Consider the following 23,547-nt stretch of genomic DNA (forward strand, 5'->3'; position numbering starts at 1 on the left):
AGCTCTAGAGCCTGTGAGCCACAACTACTGAGACCACACGCTGCAGCTACTGAAGTCCTCGCACCTAGAGCCCGAGCTCCACAACAAGAGAAGCCACCACAATGAGAAGCCCACATGCCACAACAAAGAGCAGCCCCTGCTCGCCACAACTAGAGAAAGTCCGCATGCAGCAACAAAGACCCAACACAGCCAAAAATTAAAAAAAAAATTTTTTTAATTAAAAAAAAAAGAAAATGAAAAAAGTGGGAGAAAATAATAAAAGTCACCCATAAGCACATCAGAGATAATTACAGTTACTATTTGAGGGTATATCTTTTTACTACCAAAAATTGGGATTATCAGCCATCTTTTTGTAACCTCAATTTTTCACTTAAATTATGTAATAGGTATTCGTCCATAGCATTAAATATGGATAGGTATTATTTTTTGCTGGGTACATTGATTATACTGTATTTTACTTAAGCAGTAAGCTAACATTGATTATATTATGTCTATTTTATCATTCCACAAACAACATTGCAATGAACAAGCTTGAGGTACATCATTGTGCATAACTGTAGCTATTTTGTTAAAGGATATATTCTTAGACAAAAATATGCTCATGTTTAAGATTTTTGATACATATTTCCAAATTGCCCTCTAAATTGTGACAACTTACACTCCCAGCAATGACTGTTTTTTAAATTATTGTATTATCTATTAGGTATTTATACATGGATGTCTACAACTGAACCTGCCTTCAATCCCCACTGTAACTCTCCTCTTTTTAAATTCTTTTTTAGTTTTTGTTTTATTTTTTTAATTTAATTTTATTATTATTTTTATACAGCAGGTTCTTATTATCTATTTTATACATATTAGTGTCTATACATCAACCCCAATCTCCCAATTCATCCCACCACCACCACTCCACCGCTTTCCCCACCTTGGTGTCCATACGTTTGTTCTCTACATCAGTGTCTCTATTTCTGCCTCACAACTTAATTCTTTTATTACAGACATTTTTAGTTTCTACCATGAGCCAGGCACACTGTTTTAGGTGTGGAAGCGGGTACAGCAGCAACTCAAACTGACAAAGCTGCCCTCAAGGTGTTTACATCATGCCTTCTCTTAGTTAATCACACCTTTATGACCCAGTTACCTAAGCAAGAAAATTAATAATTACCCAAATAATCTCTCTTTTTCAACCTCTACATCCAGTCACCAATTTCTGCCTTAAATCTGTTCCCGCATCGCCACCCCAGAGCCACTGCCTGGCTGCATTCAGCACTCGAAGCTGCTCACCTGCTCTCCAGGAACAGTCTCCCCTGGCCTCCCAGACTCCATCTTCTCAACGCTCTGGTCCATCCTTCACAGGGCTCCAGCGTGATCATTCTAAATCTCAAATCTGATCCCAGTAGACACTTAAAAGTATTTCCAGTGACATGACAGAGCTCAAGTCCTCATCTCACCAGCCTTCTCTCCCATCACTCCCTGTACAACTCACTCAGGGTTCCCAGAACATTTCATCTTCCTCTCCAATGTCTCCATGGCTCTGCCTGTGTTTGTGCCTAGAATACCTGACTATTGTCAGTCCAATAGAAAGCTCAAAATATGTGCCCCCTATATCATATAAAATATGTGCCCCCTATATCATATAAAAAATTAACTCAAAATGGATTAAAGACCAAATGTAAGAGCCGAAACTGTAAAGCTCTTAGAAGAAAACGTAGGAGAAAAGCTTCATGACGTTGGATTTGGCAGTGACTTCTGGGATGTGACACCAAAACCACAGGCAACAAAAAGGAAAAATAGGTAAATTGGACAACATCAAAATTAAATGCTTCTGTGCATCAAACGACACAATCAACAGAGTGAAAAGGCAACCCACGGGGTGGGAGAAAATATCTGCAAATCATAAGGTGTTAATATCCAGAGTATGTGAAGAACTCCTATAACACAACGATAAAACCCAAACAACCCGATTTAAAAATGGGCAGATAACTTGAATAGACATTTCTCCAAAGAAGATATACAAATGGCCAATAAGCACATGAAAAATGCTCACATCACATCATTAGGGAAATGCAACTTAAAACCACAGTGAGATACCACTTCATACCCATTAGAATACCTATTATCAAAATAACCGAAAAAAAACACCCACCAAAAAACAATAACAGAGGATAACAAGTGTCCGTGAGGATGTGGAGAAATTGGAACTTCTGTGAACTACTAATGGGAGTATAAAATGGTGCAGCAGCTATGGACGACAGCATGGAAGTTCCTCACTAAATTAAAAGTAGAATTACCAAATGAACCAGCAATTCCACTTTTGGATATACACTAAAAGGAATTGAAAGCAGGGGCTCAAAACATTTATACACCCATGTTCATAGCAGCATTATTCATTATTCAGAAAGTGGAAGCAATGCAACTATCCAGTGACAGATGAATTGATAAGTGAAATGTAGTCTATACATGCGGGGATAATATAATAATAATTCAGCCTTCAAAAGGAAGAAAATTCTGACGTATGCTACAACAAGGATGAACCTTGAAGGCATCATGCTAAGTGAAAAAAAGACAGTCACAAAAGGACAAATACTGTATGATTCCACTTATATGAGGTACATAAATCAGTCAAATTCATAGAGACAGAAAGTAGAGTGGTAGTTGCCGGGGCAGGGGGAGGGGAAAACAAGGACCTGGTATTTAATGGAGTTTCAATTTTGCAAAATGATAAAGTTCTGGAGATGGATGGTGGTGACGATTATACAACATTGGGAAGGTACTTACCACTGCTGAACTGTACACTCAGAAATGGTTAAAATGGTAAACTTTATGTTATGTAAAATTCACCACAATTGAAACAAAACCAAAATCAAAACATGTGCCCTATTAACAGTAGGTCAGATGATCACGTTGCTGTATAAAGGACAGGCCATGTCAAGAGTACAAATAATAGCACGTGCATTCTAAAACTTTTGGTAACAGACCAGAATTTTATAATTATATATAAATATAATTAGAGTTCATGTCTAAACTAGACATGGTTGAAGAAATAAAATATATTGTTAACTATAGATTAAGCCAAATGGGAAAAAAAAATATACTGCTCTCAGCGTAGTCCCCCAATTTTTATCCAACTATTTTCAGGCAATTAGAAAACTGCTTCTTCCCTTTTTTGTCCAGTCTCCCAGAGCAGAAAGCAGCGAGGAGGAAGGAGTTACTACCTCGGAGTTTGAGTGCAGGCTGACTTCTCCGTGCTGCAGGCATCGTCTCCCTTTGCGCCTTCAGGACAAATTGTTGATGAATTTTCAGATGCTGAAAATGTTGAAGGTAACCTGGGGATGGATGATGGAGAAGTACTCATCTAATCGAATCTTCTGGGTTTGGAGTCCCGGGACGTACTTCTGAATGTTCACTCCAGCTTGTTTGACCCACAGCTATCCACAGAGGACACACATGAGACCACGGAAGAGACAGCAACCTGCACGTAAACTTTCCCCTAGAAATAGCATCCGCCCATGATTTGTGACTTGCTAGGGGGAAAAGGGCCAGTAATGGAATAAATACCATGGAAGCAATAAATATTATTTTAAAAAGCAAATCTGCAGCTAATCTCTGAAAGAGCAAAGAATAATTGCATGAGAGTGCCTGAAAGCACAGCATTTCTCTGACTAACAAGAAACAGAGGTTAAAGCTCTCAATGGGGATAATATTTCTTCCCTTGCTTCAGTCCTCTCTGTCTTTCTGTCTTTGTGTCTGTCTCTGTCTCTTTCTTTCTTTGGAATTAACTAATAAAGAAACCAGAAAAAACTGTAGTTGGATCTGATGCCCAGGTCCGGGTGAAGGGACCCATCGTGGAGGTGGGGAGACAACTTTCACTGCCATCTCCAGGGAACACACAGAAGGAAAAAACAAAATGAGCATCCTTTACATAAAAAGTCCAATGCCAGCCCAGGTTATCCAGAAATATTTAAATTAACTTCACTCTGTCAGGCTGCAGGAATCAACCTAGTCTTATAGAATAGTGTCATTAAATTTTTGGTTTCTATGCCCAAAACTTAAAAAGAAAGGGAGTGTTTAAGTAGATCAGAATTTTAAATGTTAATAGTAGTAATAATAATAATATCCTCATGGCATTGGGGAAAAGCCACAGTACATAGCTTTATAATTCCCTGGTTGTTTCATATAGGGGTGTTTGAGTTCCTCAGTTAGATCATAAATTCTCTGCAATCAGAGATGACCCTCAAGTGAGTAAACATTAGAGAATCTGTATCCAGCATCCACTGGTAGGTGAAGATTTGACATGTCTGTGCATTCACATAAATATCAGAGGAAATCAAAATGGCTGAAGGCATTTTAACTGATAATTTTTGGACCAATTTATTTTGCCTAATTGCCCTTTGAATGAGTCCATAATCAATTCAACTTAATCAATTTTATCCATCAATTTTATCCAAGGAAATTGATAATGACCACACTTAAATGGTCACCATCTGTCACACCTCCCACAGAACAATGAATGGCGTGAGTGGGCACAGGCCTCTCCTCCACCTTCAAGATGCAGAAAGAGAAGCTTGGTGGAATTGAGCCATCCATGGTAGCCACAAGGATGTGGGGAGTGGTCACATTTAGAATCCCACCCTGCCATTGCTACTGTGCTCTTTTGTCTCTAGTGATTTCAGTGTCATTTCCTTTTTCTTTAATGGCAAACTTGCTCTTGCACTCACTAGTTCAAACCCCTTGGCACTGCTCCCTTCTGTGCCTATCAAGAAGATGCTGTGTTCTGGTTTCTGGAGGATGCTACAATGGAAAGGAAGGCAGTGGTCCTGCCAAGCTAAATCCTAGCCTCCCAAACCCTAGGTACTCCTCAGGGACTTGAAAGGCCCCCCAGCCGTAAAAGACTATATGACTGGGGGCGCAGTGGTTAAGAATCCGCCTGCCAATGCAGGAGACACAGATTCGTGCCCTGGTCCGGGAAGATCCCACATGCCACGGAGCAACTAAACGCGTGCGCCACAACTACTGAGCCTGCGCTCTAGAGCCTTGGAGCCACAGTTACTGAAGCCCGTGCGCCTAGAGCCCGTGCTCCACAACAAGAGAAGCCACCGCAATGAGAAGCCCACACACAGCAACGAAGACCCAACGCAGCCATAAATAAATAAATTAATTAATTAATTAAAAAAAAAATAAAGACTATGTGACTTACTCCTCTCCCCAGCCTATCCCCAGTTCAAGAGGGAAAGGGCCTCTTACTGATTCATCAAATACCACATGGAAGGGAAAAGCATCGCAGAATGTCTTCTCTTCAATCCAGAGCCACTCGGGATAAATTGGTTCAAAGGTGTCCCTGAGATGCCCTGGATGGAGAAACAGAATCCCGTTCACAGGCAACTCAGGCCACCAACCCAAGAGAGTATCTCAAATGTTTCCCGGGCAAAGCGCAGTCCCCACTGCTCAGCACAAGCTCCCTCAGCGTTTCCAGATGGCCACGGCAATTCTGCTTCCAAATTAAAACAAACAGAAAACTTGCTACCAGGTTGAGAAGCCCTCCTGCCCCCTGCCAAGTTTCTGCCCGCCGCTGAAGAGTTCCTGGGCCAATTGAGTGTGTCTCGCCATGAAAACAGGGCCGGCATTGAAAAGCTGACAGCCAGACAATGAGCTCGCACAGCACAGCGCACACGCCCGGCCGGTGTCAGGGACATTTGCCATGGAGCTTTGGAGACTGACAGTTTTGGGTGGCACATGAAAATTTAACCAACAGCCCTATTTGGCAGGGGGTAGAGATTCGAAATGGAGCCTTTTTGATATGAAAATCTCCTAGACAAAGCACGTCAATTGCATGTTTGACTTGCTTGCCATGGCTTGAGGGACTCAAAATTCAGTCCTTTGAGCCCTGCAGACCTTCTCCCAGACTCATGTCATCACGACCCCCGGGGCATGACCAGGAGTGTCCAACTCCCTTCTCCCAGTGGGCCGGAGCCCCTGTTCCGACTCGGATCGTAGGTGCTGATCATGAGACCGGCTCAGCGCCAACAGGGCCACTTCTGAGAACCTAATGCCTTCATTTTGTGGGTGGAAGATGGAGGACTTAGGTTCCCCAGGGACAGAGCCAGAAATCTACTATCCTGGTTCTCGATCCAGGGTCCTTCGCACTCTTGGACACCATGATTCTTATCTACAGACTTCCGGGCCAGAAATACATCCCAGTCCCAAAGGCCTGAGGAGCTGTGGAAAATTCAGTGTTCTTGATAATATGTCAGCACTCATCCTCCTTCGCTTCAGCACAGTCACCAAAAGGGGTTGATTCCAATCCCCTCTCCAGCGGCTTCCCCTGATTACAAGGAGAAACTGCGCCTCCAAGTGACCCCCAACACAAATAAAAGGGGCAAAGGAAGACAAGTTAGAGTTTGATGTTTTAAAGTTAAAAACCGTGCCTGCCAAGTCCAAGCCCTGAAGAAATCAGTGACATCCTGATTATAGAGGACTCTGCCCATTTGTGTGCACAAAGCAATCATTCTGCTCTGAGAGCCAAGGTTGGGAGAAGAGCCCACTTAGCTTTTCCAAACATGACTATGCTTCTCACAACTTCCCAGCTGGACTTTTTCACGGGACAGAGACACTCAAATATTTCTCTTTCATCCTAAGGAAAGCTGCCTCCAGGGCCTGCAAATGGCAGGGAGAGAAGCATACAGGTCTGGTCATGTGACAGGAGATGCACGAGGATACACTGTTCCTCTGTGATGGGGCCAGAGGAACAGTGAGGCCACACAAGATGAACTTTAGCAAAACTTCATAAGCCCCCAAATTGTTATCCAATTAATCCTCATGCTGTTTCTCCACCAAAGGCAGCAAGAACTTTTTACAAAATCTCAAGGTGAGGCTGGCAGGAAAATCACACAGAAACTTCTCTTCCTGTGGATGAAGATTCTGCAGTGAAAAGACTCTGAGGTGAGCTTTGAATACTCTAAAATATAAACCTTGTGTGCTCCAGGAATCACAGACTTCTCTGGATATTCGTATGAGCTCTATGGACACAGAGAGCTGTGCACCTAATAGGTGTGGTACCTAAACAGATAACAGTCACACCACAAGCTGCAATCGAGGCAGCCAACCACAGGCTCATGAGTTGACTCCAGATCCCCAACTGGCCCCAGCTGCACAAGTGGGCACTCAGGACTTGAAAAGTCAATTTACACCATGAGAACTGCAAAATAAGCCACCAGATTCCAAATTCCAAGGACTTTACATTGCCATTTTTTTTTACAGGTAAAAATGTTTCAGCCTAAGGTCCATCCCAGAGAACCAATAGAGCCACTATTGGTTCTCAACCAATAGTGACTTTGTCTCCTACCCCTACCCTGGGGATACTTGGCAATGTCTGGAGACATTTTTGATTGCCACAACCTGGGATGGAGGGGGAGAGCTGGGTGCTGCTAGCATCTAGTGAGTGGGCTAGGGATGCTGCTAAACACGCACAGGACCGCGCCTCATAACAAAGATTATCTGGTCCAAAATGTCAACAGCGCTGAGACTGAGAAACCCTGCCCTAAAGCCACAATTAGAAGGTCCAGTTCTTTGCATAGATTGTTCCAAGACTAGTCACTCCACCAGGAGGAACTGTGCTTTCTGAAGACACAGCACACTGGTACCTCTTGGTCTCTCTGGCTGTCCTGAGTGTCTTGTGATCCCTTTGGCTTTGCCCTTCTCATCTGTCTGTGCGACTTCTGCACGATCAGAAACACAACGTGCTCCGTCTTCCCTGTCCTCTCCTCCTCTTGATTCACGTCAAGGATATCCATGGTCACGTCAATGTCAAAGAAGTCTTTGGCCACAGCCTCAATGGTACCTGCAGCAGAAGGATACCTATTGGTGAGGGATGGCGGAAGGCAGTTGTGTCCGCAAAAATCATAAAATAATCCGGTTATACAACTTCTGATAAATATTCCAGAGTTCACCAAGCCCAGGCCCTGCATCAAGGCAGGCAGCATATGACAGATTAATAAATTAAAAAACAATAACTTAAAAGCAGAGATTTACACACTGGATACTAAATATATCCCTCCTACTCTGATTTCTTTTTTTTTTTAACATCTTTATTGGAGTATAATTGCTTTACAATGCTGTGTTAGTTTCTGCTGTATAACAAAGTGAACCAGCTATACATATACATATATCCCCATATCCCCTCCCTCTTGTGTCTCCTTCCCACCCTGCCTACCTCAACCCTCTAGGTGGTCACAAAGCACCGAGCTGGTCTCCCTGTGCTATGTGGCTGCTTCCCACTAGCTATCTATTTTACATTTGGTAGTGTATATATGTCAATGCCACTCTCTCACTTTGTCCCAGCTTACCCTTCTCCCTCCCTGTGTCCTCAAGTCCATTCTCTATATCTATGTCTTTATTCCTGTCCTGCCCCTAGGTTCTTTAGAACCTTTTTTTTTTTTTAGATTCCATATATATGTGTTAGCATAAGGTATTTGTTTCTCTCTTTCTGACTTACTTCACTCTGTATGACAGACTCTATGTCCATCCACCTCACTACAGATAACTCAATTTCGTTTCCTTTTATGGCTGAGTAATATTCCATTGTATATATGGGCCACATCTTCTTTATCCATTCATCTGTCAAGGGACACTCTGGGTCTGGTTAAGCCACCCGCATACCTGGTACGATGTGGCACAGATCACTTCTATCAGAGTAGTAATGGAGAAGCATCTTCCAGTCTGCTCCTCTCTCCACACAAAACGATGGTGCATTCATCTCCTAATTAAAAGACACAGCATATTTTTCCCAGTGGGTACAATTTCTCTAAATTATGCTTTTGAGGCTTTGTGAAACTTACTCATTACATCATGCAGAACTGTATCCCCAAACCCCCTCCAATCACATAAAAATAAAGTCTACCATGGTTTCAGCCCCTAAAAGTCAGGAATTTTATATTATACCTAATCACATAACCAACTCTATATGGCAAGCATTAGCTCCATTGTAAAGAGGAGGAAACTGAACCTCAGGGAAGTTAAGGCCAAATTCATGGTAGAACATCTTGACACCCAAATGAACCTTTCTGCCATGCCATGCTATTTCTACCTACACTCCAAGGAGTGGATGGCTGCCATTCTTGGCCTGTGACCAAGGGACCATGAGCATCTTTACTCTGAAAGATCAGGGTCTCAGAGGAATTGGCAAGTGGAGAAAAGTTCACCTCTTGTTCTGGAAGGATAATGCCATCTGTGGTGCAAAGTTGCATGTCTGGAAAATCAAGGATACATCAGAAGAGATCATCTTTCTCCAGGAATAAATGTTGACACCAAGTGTGTACCATCTCATGGTAGATTATGTCAGGACATAAGGATAAAGACTTTGCCTGGGGGAATCCCTGAGAGAAACAATTTTCTCTCCCATTTGATTAGTAAGCAGCTCAGCACCCTGGCTCACAGCTTTTGGTCTGAGTGAGAGAAGAGATTAAGGAAGTGTGTTCCTTCTGAGATTTTTGTTCTCTTCCAAAGTGGTGGTGGTAGTGGGGGCTGGAGGGGGAGTAGGGGGGAGGCGGGGAGGGGATGCTAGTTAAAATGAAGGTTTTTTTGCCAAGTATTAATCTTTCCAAAAGCATATACAAAGAGAAGGTATGTATTTGTGTGTTTACATTTTGACTGAATCTAAAGATTTGAGTCAGCACATATAAAAAGCATACGATGAAACAGAAAATTAAGTTATTTCAAAAAATTATATCCAAACCCTACATAGCAAAAAAATAATAATAACAGAGTACAAAAGGGCTGAAATTAAAATCCACAAGCTTTTGCTACCATTTCCACCCTCACTCCTCACCCTAGCCTAGGCCACTTCCTAGACATACTTCTCAAAGTTTGTGCTTTTAATCCTTCTGGTCAATGTCTCCAACTCTCTAAATAATAAGATTATACTTTTATTTTTAAAAATTGAAATAGGGTTTTATAAAAGTGGAGAACTAGGGCAATGAGAACATAATGAGAAGTCGACCAGAGCATGGTCTTTGGAGACGGACGCACTTGGGGGTGGGTCCTGGCTCAGCCACCACAACCTGGGCAATTTGGGACAGTTACTTGACCTTTCTGGACTTCAGTTTTTTCATCTGTATAATGGGAAGAATAAGAGTACCTAATCTTAGGGGTAAGAGGATAATTCAATGTTTATACATGAGTTAGCCCAATATCTGTCTCATAATTGGCCCTCAAGTGAAGGTTTGCTAAAAAATAACAAGATTAAAGGCACAGTTAAAACCAGAAATGTAAGCCTTAAGGTACTGCCAAATTACTAGAGACAGACATAAAGAAAAAGTCAGGTTTATCTTACTGTATTTTTGCCTAAAGAGATAATCTATAACCTTTTGTCCAGTAGAAAGTACTATACAACAATCAGATATCATTGCACGTATTTTATTTCAGCTTGTGTGTGTGTGTGTGTGTGTGTGTATAGTATATTTACATATTTTATTTATCTCATTATGTGCAAAATGTCCTTACTGACCCCAGAGAAGTTCTAGCCTATTGCTTCTCTAACACTGGTTTTAGCATATGAAGGAATGACTATCAGAGGAGGGGTAGCAGGAGTAGGCATAAAAACAATTGACTTGGGACTTCAGAACCTTGGTTCCTTTCATCTTATTCCTAAGAATGACAATAATATTGTGAGAACAATATCTGGAACATAAAAGAGATTCCACAATATTTTTATTTAATGAATAAAAAAATATTAATATCTTCTCCAGAACTGTGACTTAAAATATTAGCCCAATTTTCAAATGAAAGATGTGATATTTATAATACTATGGAAGATTGCTTAAGGGCCTTAATTGTATTTCTTTCCATAGTAACTGTAGTGCTTTAGCAGAGAAATTTAAAAGGAAGTTGCCATATGAATTATTGTAATTTTAAAACTGGCCATACAGAAAAGAGAGGAAGAAAACATAAAGGAAGGAAGTTATTAAACATGGAATGCCTTATCTGGACTGATTACAATGCTAGAGATTTCTACATGTTACCTCCTGTAATCCACACATCACTATGGAGTAAATTTTTTTTTCCTATTCATTCCTTTTTGTCTCTCTGTGTGTCCAATGCCTAAAAAGTACTTGGCACATAGTAGGTACTCAATACATATTTATTAAACAAATAAGTGAAAAAAATTGAAGACCAGAGAGGGCAAGTAACTTGCCCAAGATCACACAGCTAGGAAGCTGCAGAGCTGGTCAGACAGCATCATAGGCTCATGTGACCCCACAGCCAGGGCTCTCTTCACTCCCTCTTCCTGAGTAGTTCACATGATAACAACAGGACGGATCCGACTACTCATCCTACTTGAAGTCAATTAAGTCACCAAGCCTCTTATTCCTTACTTGAAAATTGGAGGAAATAACTGTTTTCCCATTTAACACCTATGAGGATACATTGTGGTTCATGAGGCACTTTCACATTCATGATCCCACTTTCTCCTCATGACTACCCGTCAAGGGTAGTTATGAGCATTCAATATAGAAACGGTGAAGAAACAGCTTAGCAAACTCTGAAGGGCCCTAGAAACAAATATTAACTATTTTATATAAAATAATAAACTATTATTATGATATGTGCAAGTGCCACTTTGCCTTTTCAATGAAGCATTTTCTTTTTTAAAAAAGAAAAGGGAGTCTGGCCATTTAAATTTCCAATGATCTCTACAAACAAGAAAACCAAGGACTGAACTCCAGAAGGACATATCCCAGTAGGGAAATTAGTTTAGCACCTCAGGCAGTCACTTCGTGGGTTAATCAGAGTTGGATGGTTTCCGATTCCGGCTCTTGGCCCTGTCAAGTCTTTCCTTCTAATACATGAATAAATGAATCTGGCTGCACAAGTTATTTATCAGCTCCTTCCAGGCCAGGAAACCTGAGGAGAGATTTTGCAAATCCACTGAAACCTGACTGGCTCCCAGCCTTTGTTCCCATTGTGATCAATCTTCTGGATTTAATGTCAACCCCCCCACCAGCCGCCATCAGAATAGGCCCTCCCCCATCACAAAGGCGACCTCTCCAGCTTGCCCTGCTTTGATTCTTGCCGGCCAGTTTATAAAAATGGGCAACAGGTTTTCATTTACCATTCCTTCCCCCAGAGAACTCAGCCCACCGACGCCGCGTACCGAGCATTCCACAGGCCCCTGGCAACTGCACCCTCTTGGGGGAGGCGGTGAGATGGCCCAGAGCTGCTAGAGTCACCTGCTTCTTCTCAGGGCCAGCAAGATCAGACCTAGATAGGCTTACCTGATAAGGGAGCGCCAGGTAACTCTGGAGGGCATCTAGGTTTTCAATAAACTCCGTGAGAGGGGCTTCCCTGGTGGCGCAGTGGTAGGGGGTGCGCCTGCTGATGCAGGGGGCGCGGGTTCCTGCCCCGGTCTGGGAGGATCCCACGTGCCGCGGAGCGGCTGGGCCCGTGAGCCATGGCTGCTGAGCCTGCAGTTCTGGAGCCTGCGCGTCTGGAGCCTGTGCTCCGCGGCGGGAGAGGCCACAGCAGTGAGAGGCCCGCGAACCGCAAAAACAAACAAACAAACAAAATAATAAAATAAAAAATAAAATAAACTCCGTCAGATTTCCTCCCAGTGTCCGTAACATCCTGTCATCGCCAGACATCTTGCAGGATTTAAAGACGTATTTCCCAAAGAGTTTCAGAATGGCTTCCATGGAGACACCTGTGGGATCCAAAATAAAAGCACCGGCCAGGTATTCATTCGCTTCCAAAGGGTTCCAATCCCAGCTCTGGGATACGTTTCTGAATTCTCTCTAAGGCTTCACTTTCCTCATCAGTAAATGCCAATAATACCATCGAGGTCACGGGGCCACCACGAGAAGCCCCGTGCAGACTGGCATCTAGTAGGTGCTCGTTAAATTGGTGAGTCCCCCCCAATCCTACCCTGGTCTTTTCCATGGCTCCCATGGCAGAAATTTCTCTAGAATCCAGAAGGGGGTTCAAAGCTGTCAGTTTCCTGTGACAATGTCTCCTGCCATCTTTAGACATCTTTGAACACAATGGCCATTAAGTGAACTAAAAAGTTATCTCTGAGAAATAATTAATATTGCAACTGAAAAACAATACCAACAAATTCATACTATATCAATTGAGCCAGAAGAGGATACCAAATATTTGCAGTGGTTTCCCCTTTCTCTCTCATCTCCTCAGCATCCTAGACTTCTGTTTTTTTTATGATAAGACCAATTATGCAAATATTTATTTTTAGGATATTTATATGCTATTTACTCTTTTTTTATATACAGCAGGTTCTTATTACTTATCTATTTTAAACATACCAGTGTATACATGTCAATCCCAATCTCCCGATTCATCCCACCACCACCCCCCCACCGCTTTCCCCCCTTGGTGTCTATACGCTTGTTCTTTATATCAGTGTCTCTATTTCTGCCTTACGAACCGATTCATCTGTACCATTTTTCTAGATTCCACATATATGCGTTAATATATGATATTTGTTGTCTTCTTTCTGACTTACTTCACTCTGTATGACAATCTCTAGGTCCAACCATGTCTCTAGTCTTCTTTTCAGGGCAGTTTTTACATTACATCCTCCACAGAAATTTCTCTGACTATCCTACATCACACTGACTTCTCTCTTCCTAAGTGCTGCATTTTTCTTTTCTTCCTAACTGTATGGTAATTCTGAAGGTCAGTGACCTCACACTACATGTTTTCTGAGCTGGACACAAAGTGGGTGCTTGAGAAATCCCTGGGGGTAGGTTTTCGGTGTGAGCGGGGCTATTGCCCCATCTGCTCTGCTGGACTAGATTGCGTGCCATCATTTGCTTTATGGAGAGGCATGGAGTGTTTTTAAAGAATGCTTTTTATAGTTCCTGAAACAGTCATTAATCGATGTTATTTTACTCAGTGCTTGCCAAAATCTTGTAAGAGAGATCACCTTATTAACATGTCCCCTTTTTCACAGGTGAGACCGTGGAGGCTGACAGTCACCTATGTGAATTGACCTAAATTACCCAGGGTGGCAGAGGCTCTAACTCTAAATGTGGTGCTTTTTGTGCCATATCCCACAGCCTCTGGAGCAGCAGTTAGAGAGAAAAGGGGTCTCCCCCCAAGGTAGGGGCTGCTTATAGGTTTTCATTATTGATACAGGAGACAGCACATCCATTCTCTGTGAGAGAACACTCTCTTATTTAGGCTGGTGTGGTAAATCACGATAGGTGGCGTGGTAAATCACGATAGGTGGTGTGGTGAATCACAATAGGTCCTGAGGGCTGGGAGAAAGTCTGGAATACCCAGGCTGATGGGAGACCTGCCAGATTCACAGTCACCAGAATCCGTGGCTGGACCCTTGCAGGTTCTATGATGCTCCGGCTGGGCCTAGAATTCACAAGTGGCTTTCAGCTCTCCAATTCCTACGCTCTCCAGGACCAATTCCTACGGGAGCAGCAAAGGATCCGAGGAGGTCTGGGCACTTTCCAGCCTCTCCTTTCTTCCTAGGATGGCCTGAGCAGCAGCTTTCCTACAGCTCGTTGTTCATAGCCAGACTGTTGGACAGATCATCGTTCTGCAAGCTGAGCAGAGCGTCCCCACTGAGTTGGTCAGGTCTCATCGGAGATGAATTATGCATACGTCCCCAAAATGTATTAGCCAGGTCTTCAGGATCCAAAGGAAGCTTGGACGGTAGGGTGGGTGTGGTATGTGGCTTGTGTTAATTGCCTCTGCCGGGTTCTCTGCTGGTGGGTCCATCCCTAGCTGGATGCAGGCAGGTTTGTCTATAACAGCAATCAAGAGCCACCTGCTAACCCCCAAGGGAACTGGAATGATAAATTCCACTCCTGTCTTTTCCAGTGTTGATGAGCAGCCCCTGGGAGGAGAACTCCTGAAAAGTACATGGACACGTGTGGAATTGTTCCTTCCTCTTTCCTCCTTCCACCCCTCCTTTCCTGCTAAACCTAGCTTGTTCAAGCTGAGGAAAAAGAAAAAAACAAAAAAAACAGCTGTGCTGCGCATCCCCTAGCCTGGAGCTCTGAGCAGGTGCATCCTGTAACCTGCTGAGAAAGTACAATCCCAGAGGCCTCCCCATCCCAGGGACCTCTCTCAGGTGGACTGGGCTGTCTGCAAGACCAGCAAAGTTGTATTAAAGTGGCAGTGGCAGCCTTGTGTAGAAAGACTGTCTGCTTGACTTTTAGGTCTATAAACATATAAAAATCCATGAAGTTTCTTGTTCCAGACACTGGTTATTTTGTCTCTGAGCACCAAGCTCTGTTCATAGGAAGGACATCTGGCGGAGTGGCCGACTCTTCCTTGAACAAGCATCTTGGGTTTGGGTGTGGTCTTTTCCTTCCGTGCTGGGTTTGGGGCTTCCTGTAGGATTTGTAGTTGAGAATGCTTGTCCAGCAAAGGACAAAGGTCACTTTTCAAAACCAACACCTGAAGAGTGTAGTTACACAGTTTCCCCTCAGTGAACTTAGGATTCCACGAGCTTTCTAAGTCACAGGGGGTCAGAAATATATAGGAAATGCCAAGAAAATGCAAGACAGAATGAAACACAAATCGTAGATGCCTTAGCATATTTTTTGATAGTGCAAAGGAAAATCTATAGCATGCTTAGTATTCTATCTTTTGTGTAGCAAATAAGGGGAAATAAAGAAATATCCATCTATCTACTTATTTGTACAAAAATAAACACAAGAGACTATTGAGACTGTTAATCTACAGGGCACTGGGAATGGGTAGAAATGTTAGAATGGTTATGGAGAGTGTGTGTATGCAGGTGGTGGGGAACTTATCTGAGTGTAACTTTTTGCAGAGTTCTGGTTTGCAGAATCATGTTAATGATTCATAGGCTTAAATTAAAGAAAATAAGAGCAATAAGGATAGGGAAAACTCTAATATGGAATACAAACAGAAACATAATTAACAAAACAGTATTTCAACAGAACAGTTCTGAATAACCTAATTGCCCAAGAAAAAAATAACCCAGTAAAATTTGAACATAGTATTTAGACTTTCTCTTTAGGCTAAAAAAGAAGCAAAATTAAACAAATATTTGACTGTAGCGAGTAGGCTTCCTTCTCACAGCAGTATGGGTCAGCAATTCTGAAACGATTTTCTAAACGCTCAAGGATGAAACCTGTAAGTAAATACGTGGTAAATGATGGGAAGCAGCTTTCTCATTATGCGAGAAAGAAGACTAGAATGAAGCTTGTGGTGTAGGTTAGGAAATCTATCCTAAGAAGACCACAAAACCCATCACAGTTTCAGATAGATGGATAGAAAGGAAGAAAGAGAGGGAGGAAGACGACAGATAGATGGATGGTGTGTGTGTGTGTGTGTGTGTGTGTGTGTGTGTGTGTGTTCAGGGTTCCTTGGAGAAATGGCAGATTTCACGGCTGGGGCAGGAAAATGATGAGTTTATAACATCTTGTCACACCAGAAAGTAAAGAAGTGATCAAAGAATGATGGGGGAGGGAGGGTGGGAGGGGGACACAAGAGGGAAGGGATATGGGGATATATGTATACATATAGCTAATTCACTTTGCTATACAGCAGAAACTAACACACCATTGTAAAGCAATTATACTCCAATAAAGATGCTAAAAAAAAAATAAGAATGATGGGGACATGTCAAGGACACAAGGACCAGCTTGGAGGGGCTCTAACTGGCTAAATCTTGGAGAATTTGAGCATCAAAATAATTAAAGGATTACAACCTACTAAAAAATGAGTCAAGCGTTCACACTGGGATGGATGGATAGATAGATGAATAAATAGATAGATAGGGAAAATTCTTCCTTATAGTAGAAATTCAACTAATAAATGTAAAAGAAATGATATACTTAGAAAATCACCATTTGGCCACTCTTATAATTTATATTAATTCAGATAAGAATCACCAATGAATACTAAAATTAGGGAAGGAGAAGTTTGAGAAACAGCAAGATAATATACATAGTCTGAAAGTATCTTCTCACAAGATACTAATTTCAAAGGGGAAAGATAATAACTTTACAGTGGAGAAACCTGGCAGATTCCATATTAACTAAGCAATCAAAGTTAACAGCAATAATGGGACAAATCGACATAAGATGCCTCCTGATACAAAGAACTGGGAAGGAAAAAACATTACTCTGTGGTCTTTCCACCAAGAAAGCATAGCCTGAATTGAATCATGAGAAGATATCAGATAATCCTGAGTTGAGGGGCATGCTACAAAATAGCTGACCAGAACTTTCCAAAGATGTCAATGTTATAAGACCCAAAGAAAGACTTGGGGACTGTTCCAGACTGCAGAAAGCCAAAGAAATGTGACAACTGACATGATCCAGGGTTTTCTTTTGTCCTACAGGTCATTACTGGGAAAGTTGGAAAAATCTCAATGAAATCTGTACATGAGACAATAGCACCGTATCAGTGTTCACTTCCTGAGTTTGATAGTTGTGCTGTAGTTACTTAAGAGAACTTTTAGGGATAAAGAGACATCATTTTCTTAACATACCAACGATTCAGGAAAAATATATAGATATAGATATAGAGAGAAGGATAGAGCCAACATGGTAAAATGTTAACATTTGGGGAATATAGATGAAGAGTCTATGGCAATCCTTTGTACTAGTCTTACAAACCTTCTGTGAGTTTGAAATTATGTCAAAGTAAAAAGGTTTTTCCGATTGTCCTGAAAAGACCTTAGGAGATCTAATATAAGAAGACCACAGTTATCCACAGCCAGCTGAGATACGGCTGGGTCCTGGGCCTCTGTAATCTCTGAATTTTGAGTTTTGCTAGGTATAATCAGGGTATTATGATCATGCTTTAAAATGTCTTTATGTTGTTAGAGACTCATACTGAAATATTTACAGGTACAATTATGAGAAACCTGAGATTCACTTTAAGACTTTCCAGCAAGAACAAAACCAGAAAAAAGGGTAGAGGAACCAGAGAGATGAAACGAGATTGGTGAAATAGGAATAATGATTGAAGCTGGGTGAAGGGTATGTGGGCTTCGGTGTATAATTCTCTCGACTTTAGTGTATGTGTGAAAATTCTATTAAAAAGTGGGTTTTTTTTTTTTTTTTTAAATAGAAGACTTCTTCGATGGCAGGGAAATAAGTGTCACAAAGCGTCTGTGCTTGGCTTCCCAGGAGAGCTGTAGAGCCTTCTGGGGAGTTTTTCAATTGGAATGATGTATAAACTCAAACTTTCTGACTTAACAAGCTTGACTCTTTGGCGTCACCAGGAAATGTTTGCTAATTGCTGGGCGACAGCTCAAGGGAATGGAAAGAGCAGAGGTAGGCTGTGCAGGGCAGCAGGAGGGGACACCTGCTAAGGCTCAGTGGGGGCCCCAGAGCCACTGCTGCCCACGCTGGGCCTTCTGGGCAAAGGGCTGCTCAGGGCTGGACTGCCCACGACCCTTGCCTGCTTCCCATCACCCAGAAACAGGCAACAAGAGCTACTCCTCATGGTGACCCACCTGAGGCACCCAGAAAAGCATGTGCTCTTCCACAAGACAGGGAAGTGATTGCCACACATTTTTGAGAGTTTTCTATTGAAAATGGGTATTTTTTTCCCCAAAGCTTTGGTTTCCAAAAGAATACGTTTTAGGTATCAGGAAAGAACTATTCATCTAGAGTACTCTCCTTCTCAAATAATATATGGCTTTAGCCAGGCACGAGATAACCAGTGGGGAAATCTCCTGTGAGGAGATAGAGGCCTTTAAGAAACGGAGAAGGGAACTTCCGTGGTGGTCCAGTGGTTAAGACTCCATGCTTCCATTGCGGGGGGCACGGGTTCGATCCCTGGTCGGGGCACTAAGATCCTGTATGCCACACAGTGTGGCCAAAAAAAAAAAAAAAAAAAGAAGAAAAAGAAAAGGAGAGGAACAGCTGCCCATGTTGATACCATACATTGCAAGAAGGAAACAGACTCTAAATTGGGAGGGCTGGGTTCCAGGTGCAGCAATAAGTTGATCAGGCAATAGAGAAAAGGGAGCTGGGAAATGGATGCAGGCAGCTCAGGTGGGAGACCCTTTGCAGCCAGGGCGCAGTCTCACTCATGCCTGGTATAAGCTGCCAGCTTCCTGGTGAGCTTTGAAACAGAGACGTTGGCCCAACTAGGGGTCCACCGGGTGGTCTCAGTGGACCCGCTTTGCTGGTCCACTGAGAGAGAGGGGCCTGCTTTGCTGAGCACCCACTCTGTGGTAGGCACTTTGCTTACATTACTGGACACCATCTTTAGGATAACCATCCATGGTAGGTGCTGTAGGTAACAGCGATGTTTACCGATGGGGAATTTGCCCCCAGGTTACCCTATTAGGAGACGATACAGCCAGGGGACTCACCCAGGGCTCGCTGATTCCAAAGCCCTCACCAGAGATCTCATGCCCACCCAGCCAACTGCCCCTCCCGCCCGCAGGCTGCAGCGATGGCCTTGGAGCCAGGACACCTGAGTTCCAGCTCCATTTTTGGTTGGTTGCAGGGTTTGGGTTGCTTATCCTACCTCAGAGGGTCACAGTAAAGATCAAATATGATAAGGCCTGATTTGAGGACTTTGTAAAAGTTTATGTTGTTACTCTTCTTTTTACAGAGGTAGGTGCAGAGAAGGCTTGCTGCCATTTGCCGATGGCTAACTGTTGAAATGCATTTCACTACTGGTTTCTTAGCGAGCAAAGTCTAGACGGGCACGACTGTGTCCAATGGCTGTTGTGTGTTGTTTTGAATTTTGTCACTTCAGATCACTAATAACCCACTTACAGACTAAGTAGGCACTTATTCATATACAGAACAATTCTTAGGCAAGGCTCAACCTGCCATCTGGTCCCATCCTGAATTATGCTAATTAGAAAGCACAGAGCTATGCAGTGGCAGAGTGGTCTGGATAAGTCCCAACAATTGCTTAAAGGTAGAGAAACGGCATTCTGGAGCCCACTTGGAAGGCAAAGCACTAACGAGTGGTAATGGAGCGTGCTTTTTTCTTTGTCTAAGGGAAGAGTTTGTCTCAAGTGACGAGTGTCTTTTATTAAACAGTGAAATGCCCTTCCTGCAGACTTCTTTCCTTCGGCAGGGATTTGCTCTCTCTGATTCATGGGAGATAGATGTTAGACATGATAGAAAGATAGAAAGATAGATGATAGATAGATAGAAAGATAGATAGATAGATAGATGATAGATAGATAGGCAGGTAGATGTACAACCAGGGCACTCACCCAGGTCTATATGATTCCAAAGCCTTTGCTAGAGACGTAGTCAGTCTATATATCTATATCTGTATCTATATCTGTATCTATTTCTATCAATAGATAGATAGATGTGGAGAGAAACTACACAGCCTATGCTTCCCAGGGCCATCCTGTCTCCAAGTCTCAAGCATGTGTTTACTCAGATTTGAATCTCAACTTTTGATTTGAAAAATGCATTCACTGTTCTTATATACCATTTCAGGGATAGGTCAACAGATGTCGTTGAGATAAACAAGAAGAAAACACCCTTCTGATTTTCAAAGCTGGACAGATAGAAATCACAGCGGTAGACTTTGGCCTTTGGTAGAAAGGTGGTGTGAGTCAGACGACACATTGGTCTATAAACTTGTTGCCGCCCCTGAACGTATTAGTTGGTTTGGAACTGTGAATGCACTGGGGCAGGTGTGTGACGGGGTCTCTCTGCTAAAGGTACTGCTACACCACATGGTGTCCACAATCATACATAGTTACAAAAACAGCCTGGGCATGATATTAGACGTATGTAGCATTTCTTTCTGGACATATAAAAACTTATTAGATTCCGGTACTGGTCTGTCAGGGCTGCCTTAACTACATACTGTAGACTGGAGGGCTTTGGACTTCTGGCCTCCACAACTATGGGAGAATAAATTTCTGTTGTTTGAAGCCACCCAGCTTGTGGTACTTTGTTAAGGCAGCCCTAGGAAATTAATACAGAGGGAAGGAAGGGAGGAGATTTTTTTGAGAACTTAGTATACACCAGGTACCACATTTGGTATATTCCACATACATTATCTCATTTAATCCTCAAAACAACTCTGAAGGGTAGATCTTATAATTATTCTCATTTGAACAGTGAGAAAACTATGACGGAATAAGTTAGTTGTCCTCGGTCCTTAAACTAGAAAGCCAAAGAGCTAACGTCTCTCTTTATCCTGTAGCTGTGCCCCTTAGCGCCTGGGGAGTGAGCAAGTTAATATAATAAACCATCCCTTGCTGATATATCCATTCTGGGAGTACATGTGCATTGTAAATGGGACCATCCATATATTGTCCCCCCAGTTATGACCCTGTCAATGGCATTTTAGTGTCTGGGCAGATGGCAAGATGTCCCATGGCAGAGCAGACGAGGGAGAATGGCCCTCAGCACCCCACAGAGCACACCATGTCCATTTCCAGAGAAACACAATGGGATTCTCAGTGCTGTTCTTTCTGACAGCCAGAAGTCATTGTGACGATCTATTTCAAAGATATAACAACATCTGTCAGAGACAACATAGAGGCCAAATACGACAGTGGTGTTGCAGACGACGAAACTCAGTGTTGCTCACAATTTTTGCCCATAAGACGCATAAGGTTACTCAAATGGAAAAGATGAGTTACCAGGTTGGGGTGGGTCTGAAATCCAATACGACTGCAGTCCTTACAGGAAGAGGGAAATTTGAACCTAGAGACATAGACACACAGGGGAAAGGTGGCCATGTGAAGACAGAAGCAGAGATTGGAAGTATGCCGTCACAAGGAACACTTGGGGTCACCAGGACCTGGAAGAGGAAGGATTCTTCCCTAGAACCTTCAGAGGGAGCTTGGCCCTGCTGGCAACTTGATTTCACACTTCTGGGCCCTGAGCTATGATAGAATAAATCTCTGTTGTTGAAGCCACCCAGTTAGGGGTACAGTTGGTGCTCATTATTTGTAGATCCGTATTTGCAAATTTACCTACTCCCTAAAGTGTACTTGTAACCCCCAAATCAATACCCATCAGAGCTTTCGTGGTCATTCGTGGATGTGTACAGAGCAGGGAAAAAAGTGAGCCACCGAACATGCATGTTTCTGGCTAAGGTCACAGGAGGCAATGCTCTGCGCTCTGGACTTGGTTCTCAGACTATAAACAAGTGTCCTCTTGGCAACCTATGTAGTACTATGTTTTTGCATTTTTGTTCTTTTTGTTGGTCTGCTGTTTAAAATGCTCCAAAGCATGGTGCTGAAGTGCTGTCCAGTGTCCTAAGCACAGGAAGGCTGTGATGTGCCTTACAGAGAAAATACATGCCTTAGATAAGCTTCATTCAGGCACGAGTTACAGCGCTGTTGGCCGTGAGTTCAATGTTAATGAATCAACAATACATATAGAAAAATGTGTCTTTAAACAGACACACACACAAAATAAGATTATGTATTTATGAGTTATGCAAATGAAAATGGTTGTGGCCAGAGGCTCTCAGGAACCTAACCTTATCTTTCCTATAGGAACAATGGCTCAGTATTTGCTAATTCAGTGTTTGTAAACTTTACAGACCAGAACTACCGCAAATAATGAGAACTGAACATACTTTGCTACAGCAGCCCCAGGAAGCCAAAAAAAAGCCCTATTCAGACTTACCAAGAACCTTGCAAGCCTCTTGGATGAGCTTAATGGTGATGACATCATCATACACTGTGTAAGTCATGAAGGCATCCTGCGCTTCTGCAGAAGCTCTGAAAGATAGATCAAGGTGCAATGGAAATCCAGCAACTGGAGCTTTGCCCCAGGAATATATCCACCGACCCAGCAAGATATAGAAAGAACACTCCTGATCATAAGGGATGGGAAGCATTAGAGTGTTTGGGTGTCAGCTCTTCAAAGAAGCCTTCCCTGGAGCCCAGTTTTGATCCAGAGCTCCCTTCTTGAGTACCCACAGCAGGCTATGAGTTTCCCCAACTTCTATCCAGATTATTGGTCTTACCCTCTAGACTGGGTTCCTTGATTGTGACTTTTATTGTGACACCTTTGAAGACCCTGCAGACGGCACTGTGCTTGGCATGTGTTAAGAACCTAATACATGGTAGTGAACTTGGAGCTCTGTGGTCATGGAGCCTCCTTCTCTGAAGCAGGTAGAGTAGCTCACGGTTTTACACTGTGCTTGGCTGGGTTGTAGGAGCTACTGCTGGACTTTGGTCTTGCGACGGCTAACCAGACCTGGTGAAGAGAGGCTTAACCTGGGAGTCAGAAGGTTTGCACTCTTGGCTTGGCTCTTGTGTGAATCACTGAAATGTAGTTAGCAATTCAGTCAGCTTAGGGGGAAGGAGGCAGGTCAGGGAATGCCTCCCTGAGACAGGGAGGTTTCGTTGGAACTGAGGAACGGGTAGGCCAAGAGGAGCATTCTGGACACAGAGGATGTGCTTCGTGGCAGCAGAGAGCGCATCTGAAGAGCCGCGAAGAGCACAGAACGTTTGAATTGATCCCAGAACACACCTCAGAATCTCGGAACTGGGGGAGGCGAGAAATTTCCTAATTGTCCAATTTCCCACCTTATAACTCAGTTTCTTCCTAACAAGAATCTCACTTCCCAGCAAGGCAG

General features: G+C 42.9%; 1 protein-coding gene across 1 annotated transcript in view; it reads right to left on the bottom strand.

Moving 5' to 3' along the window:
* The window catches only part of LOC149746867 (putative guanylate cyclase soluble subunit beta-2), a 36,013-nt gene extending 13,146 nt beyond the window's left edge, over positions 1-22,867 (bottom strand). The window contains 11 exon segments of the mRNA XM_089899611.1: positions 3,216-3,287; positions 3,290-3,428; positions 5,245-5,348; position 6,477; positions 6,548-6,606; positions 6,609-6,654; positions 7,641-7,837; positions 8,656-8,755; positions 12,270-12,339; positions 12,586-12,694; positions 22,590-22,867. Coding sequence (XP_089755737.1) covers positions 3,216-3,287; positions 3,290-3,428; positions 5,245-5,348; position 6,477; positions 6,548-6,606; positions 6,609-6,654; positions 7,641-7,837; positions 8,656-8,755; positions 12,270-12,339; positions 12,586-12,694; positions 22,590-22,803 — 1,111 coding nt within the window. The 5' untranslated portion in view covers positions 22,804-22,867.
* Between the last annotated feature and the right edge of the window lie 680 nt (positions 22,868-23,547).

Source organism: Delphinapterus leucas, chromosome 18 (assembly GCF_059928025.1).
Source record: "Delphinapterus leucas isolate spDelLeu-1000000601 "Yukka" chromosome 18, BTC_Dleu_Yukka2, whole genome shotgun sequence".
Taxonomy (NCBI): Eukaryota; Metazoa; Chordata; class Mammalia; order Artiodactyla; family Monodontidae; genus Delphinapterus; species Delphinapterus leucas.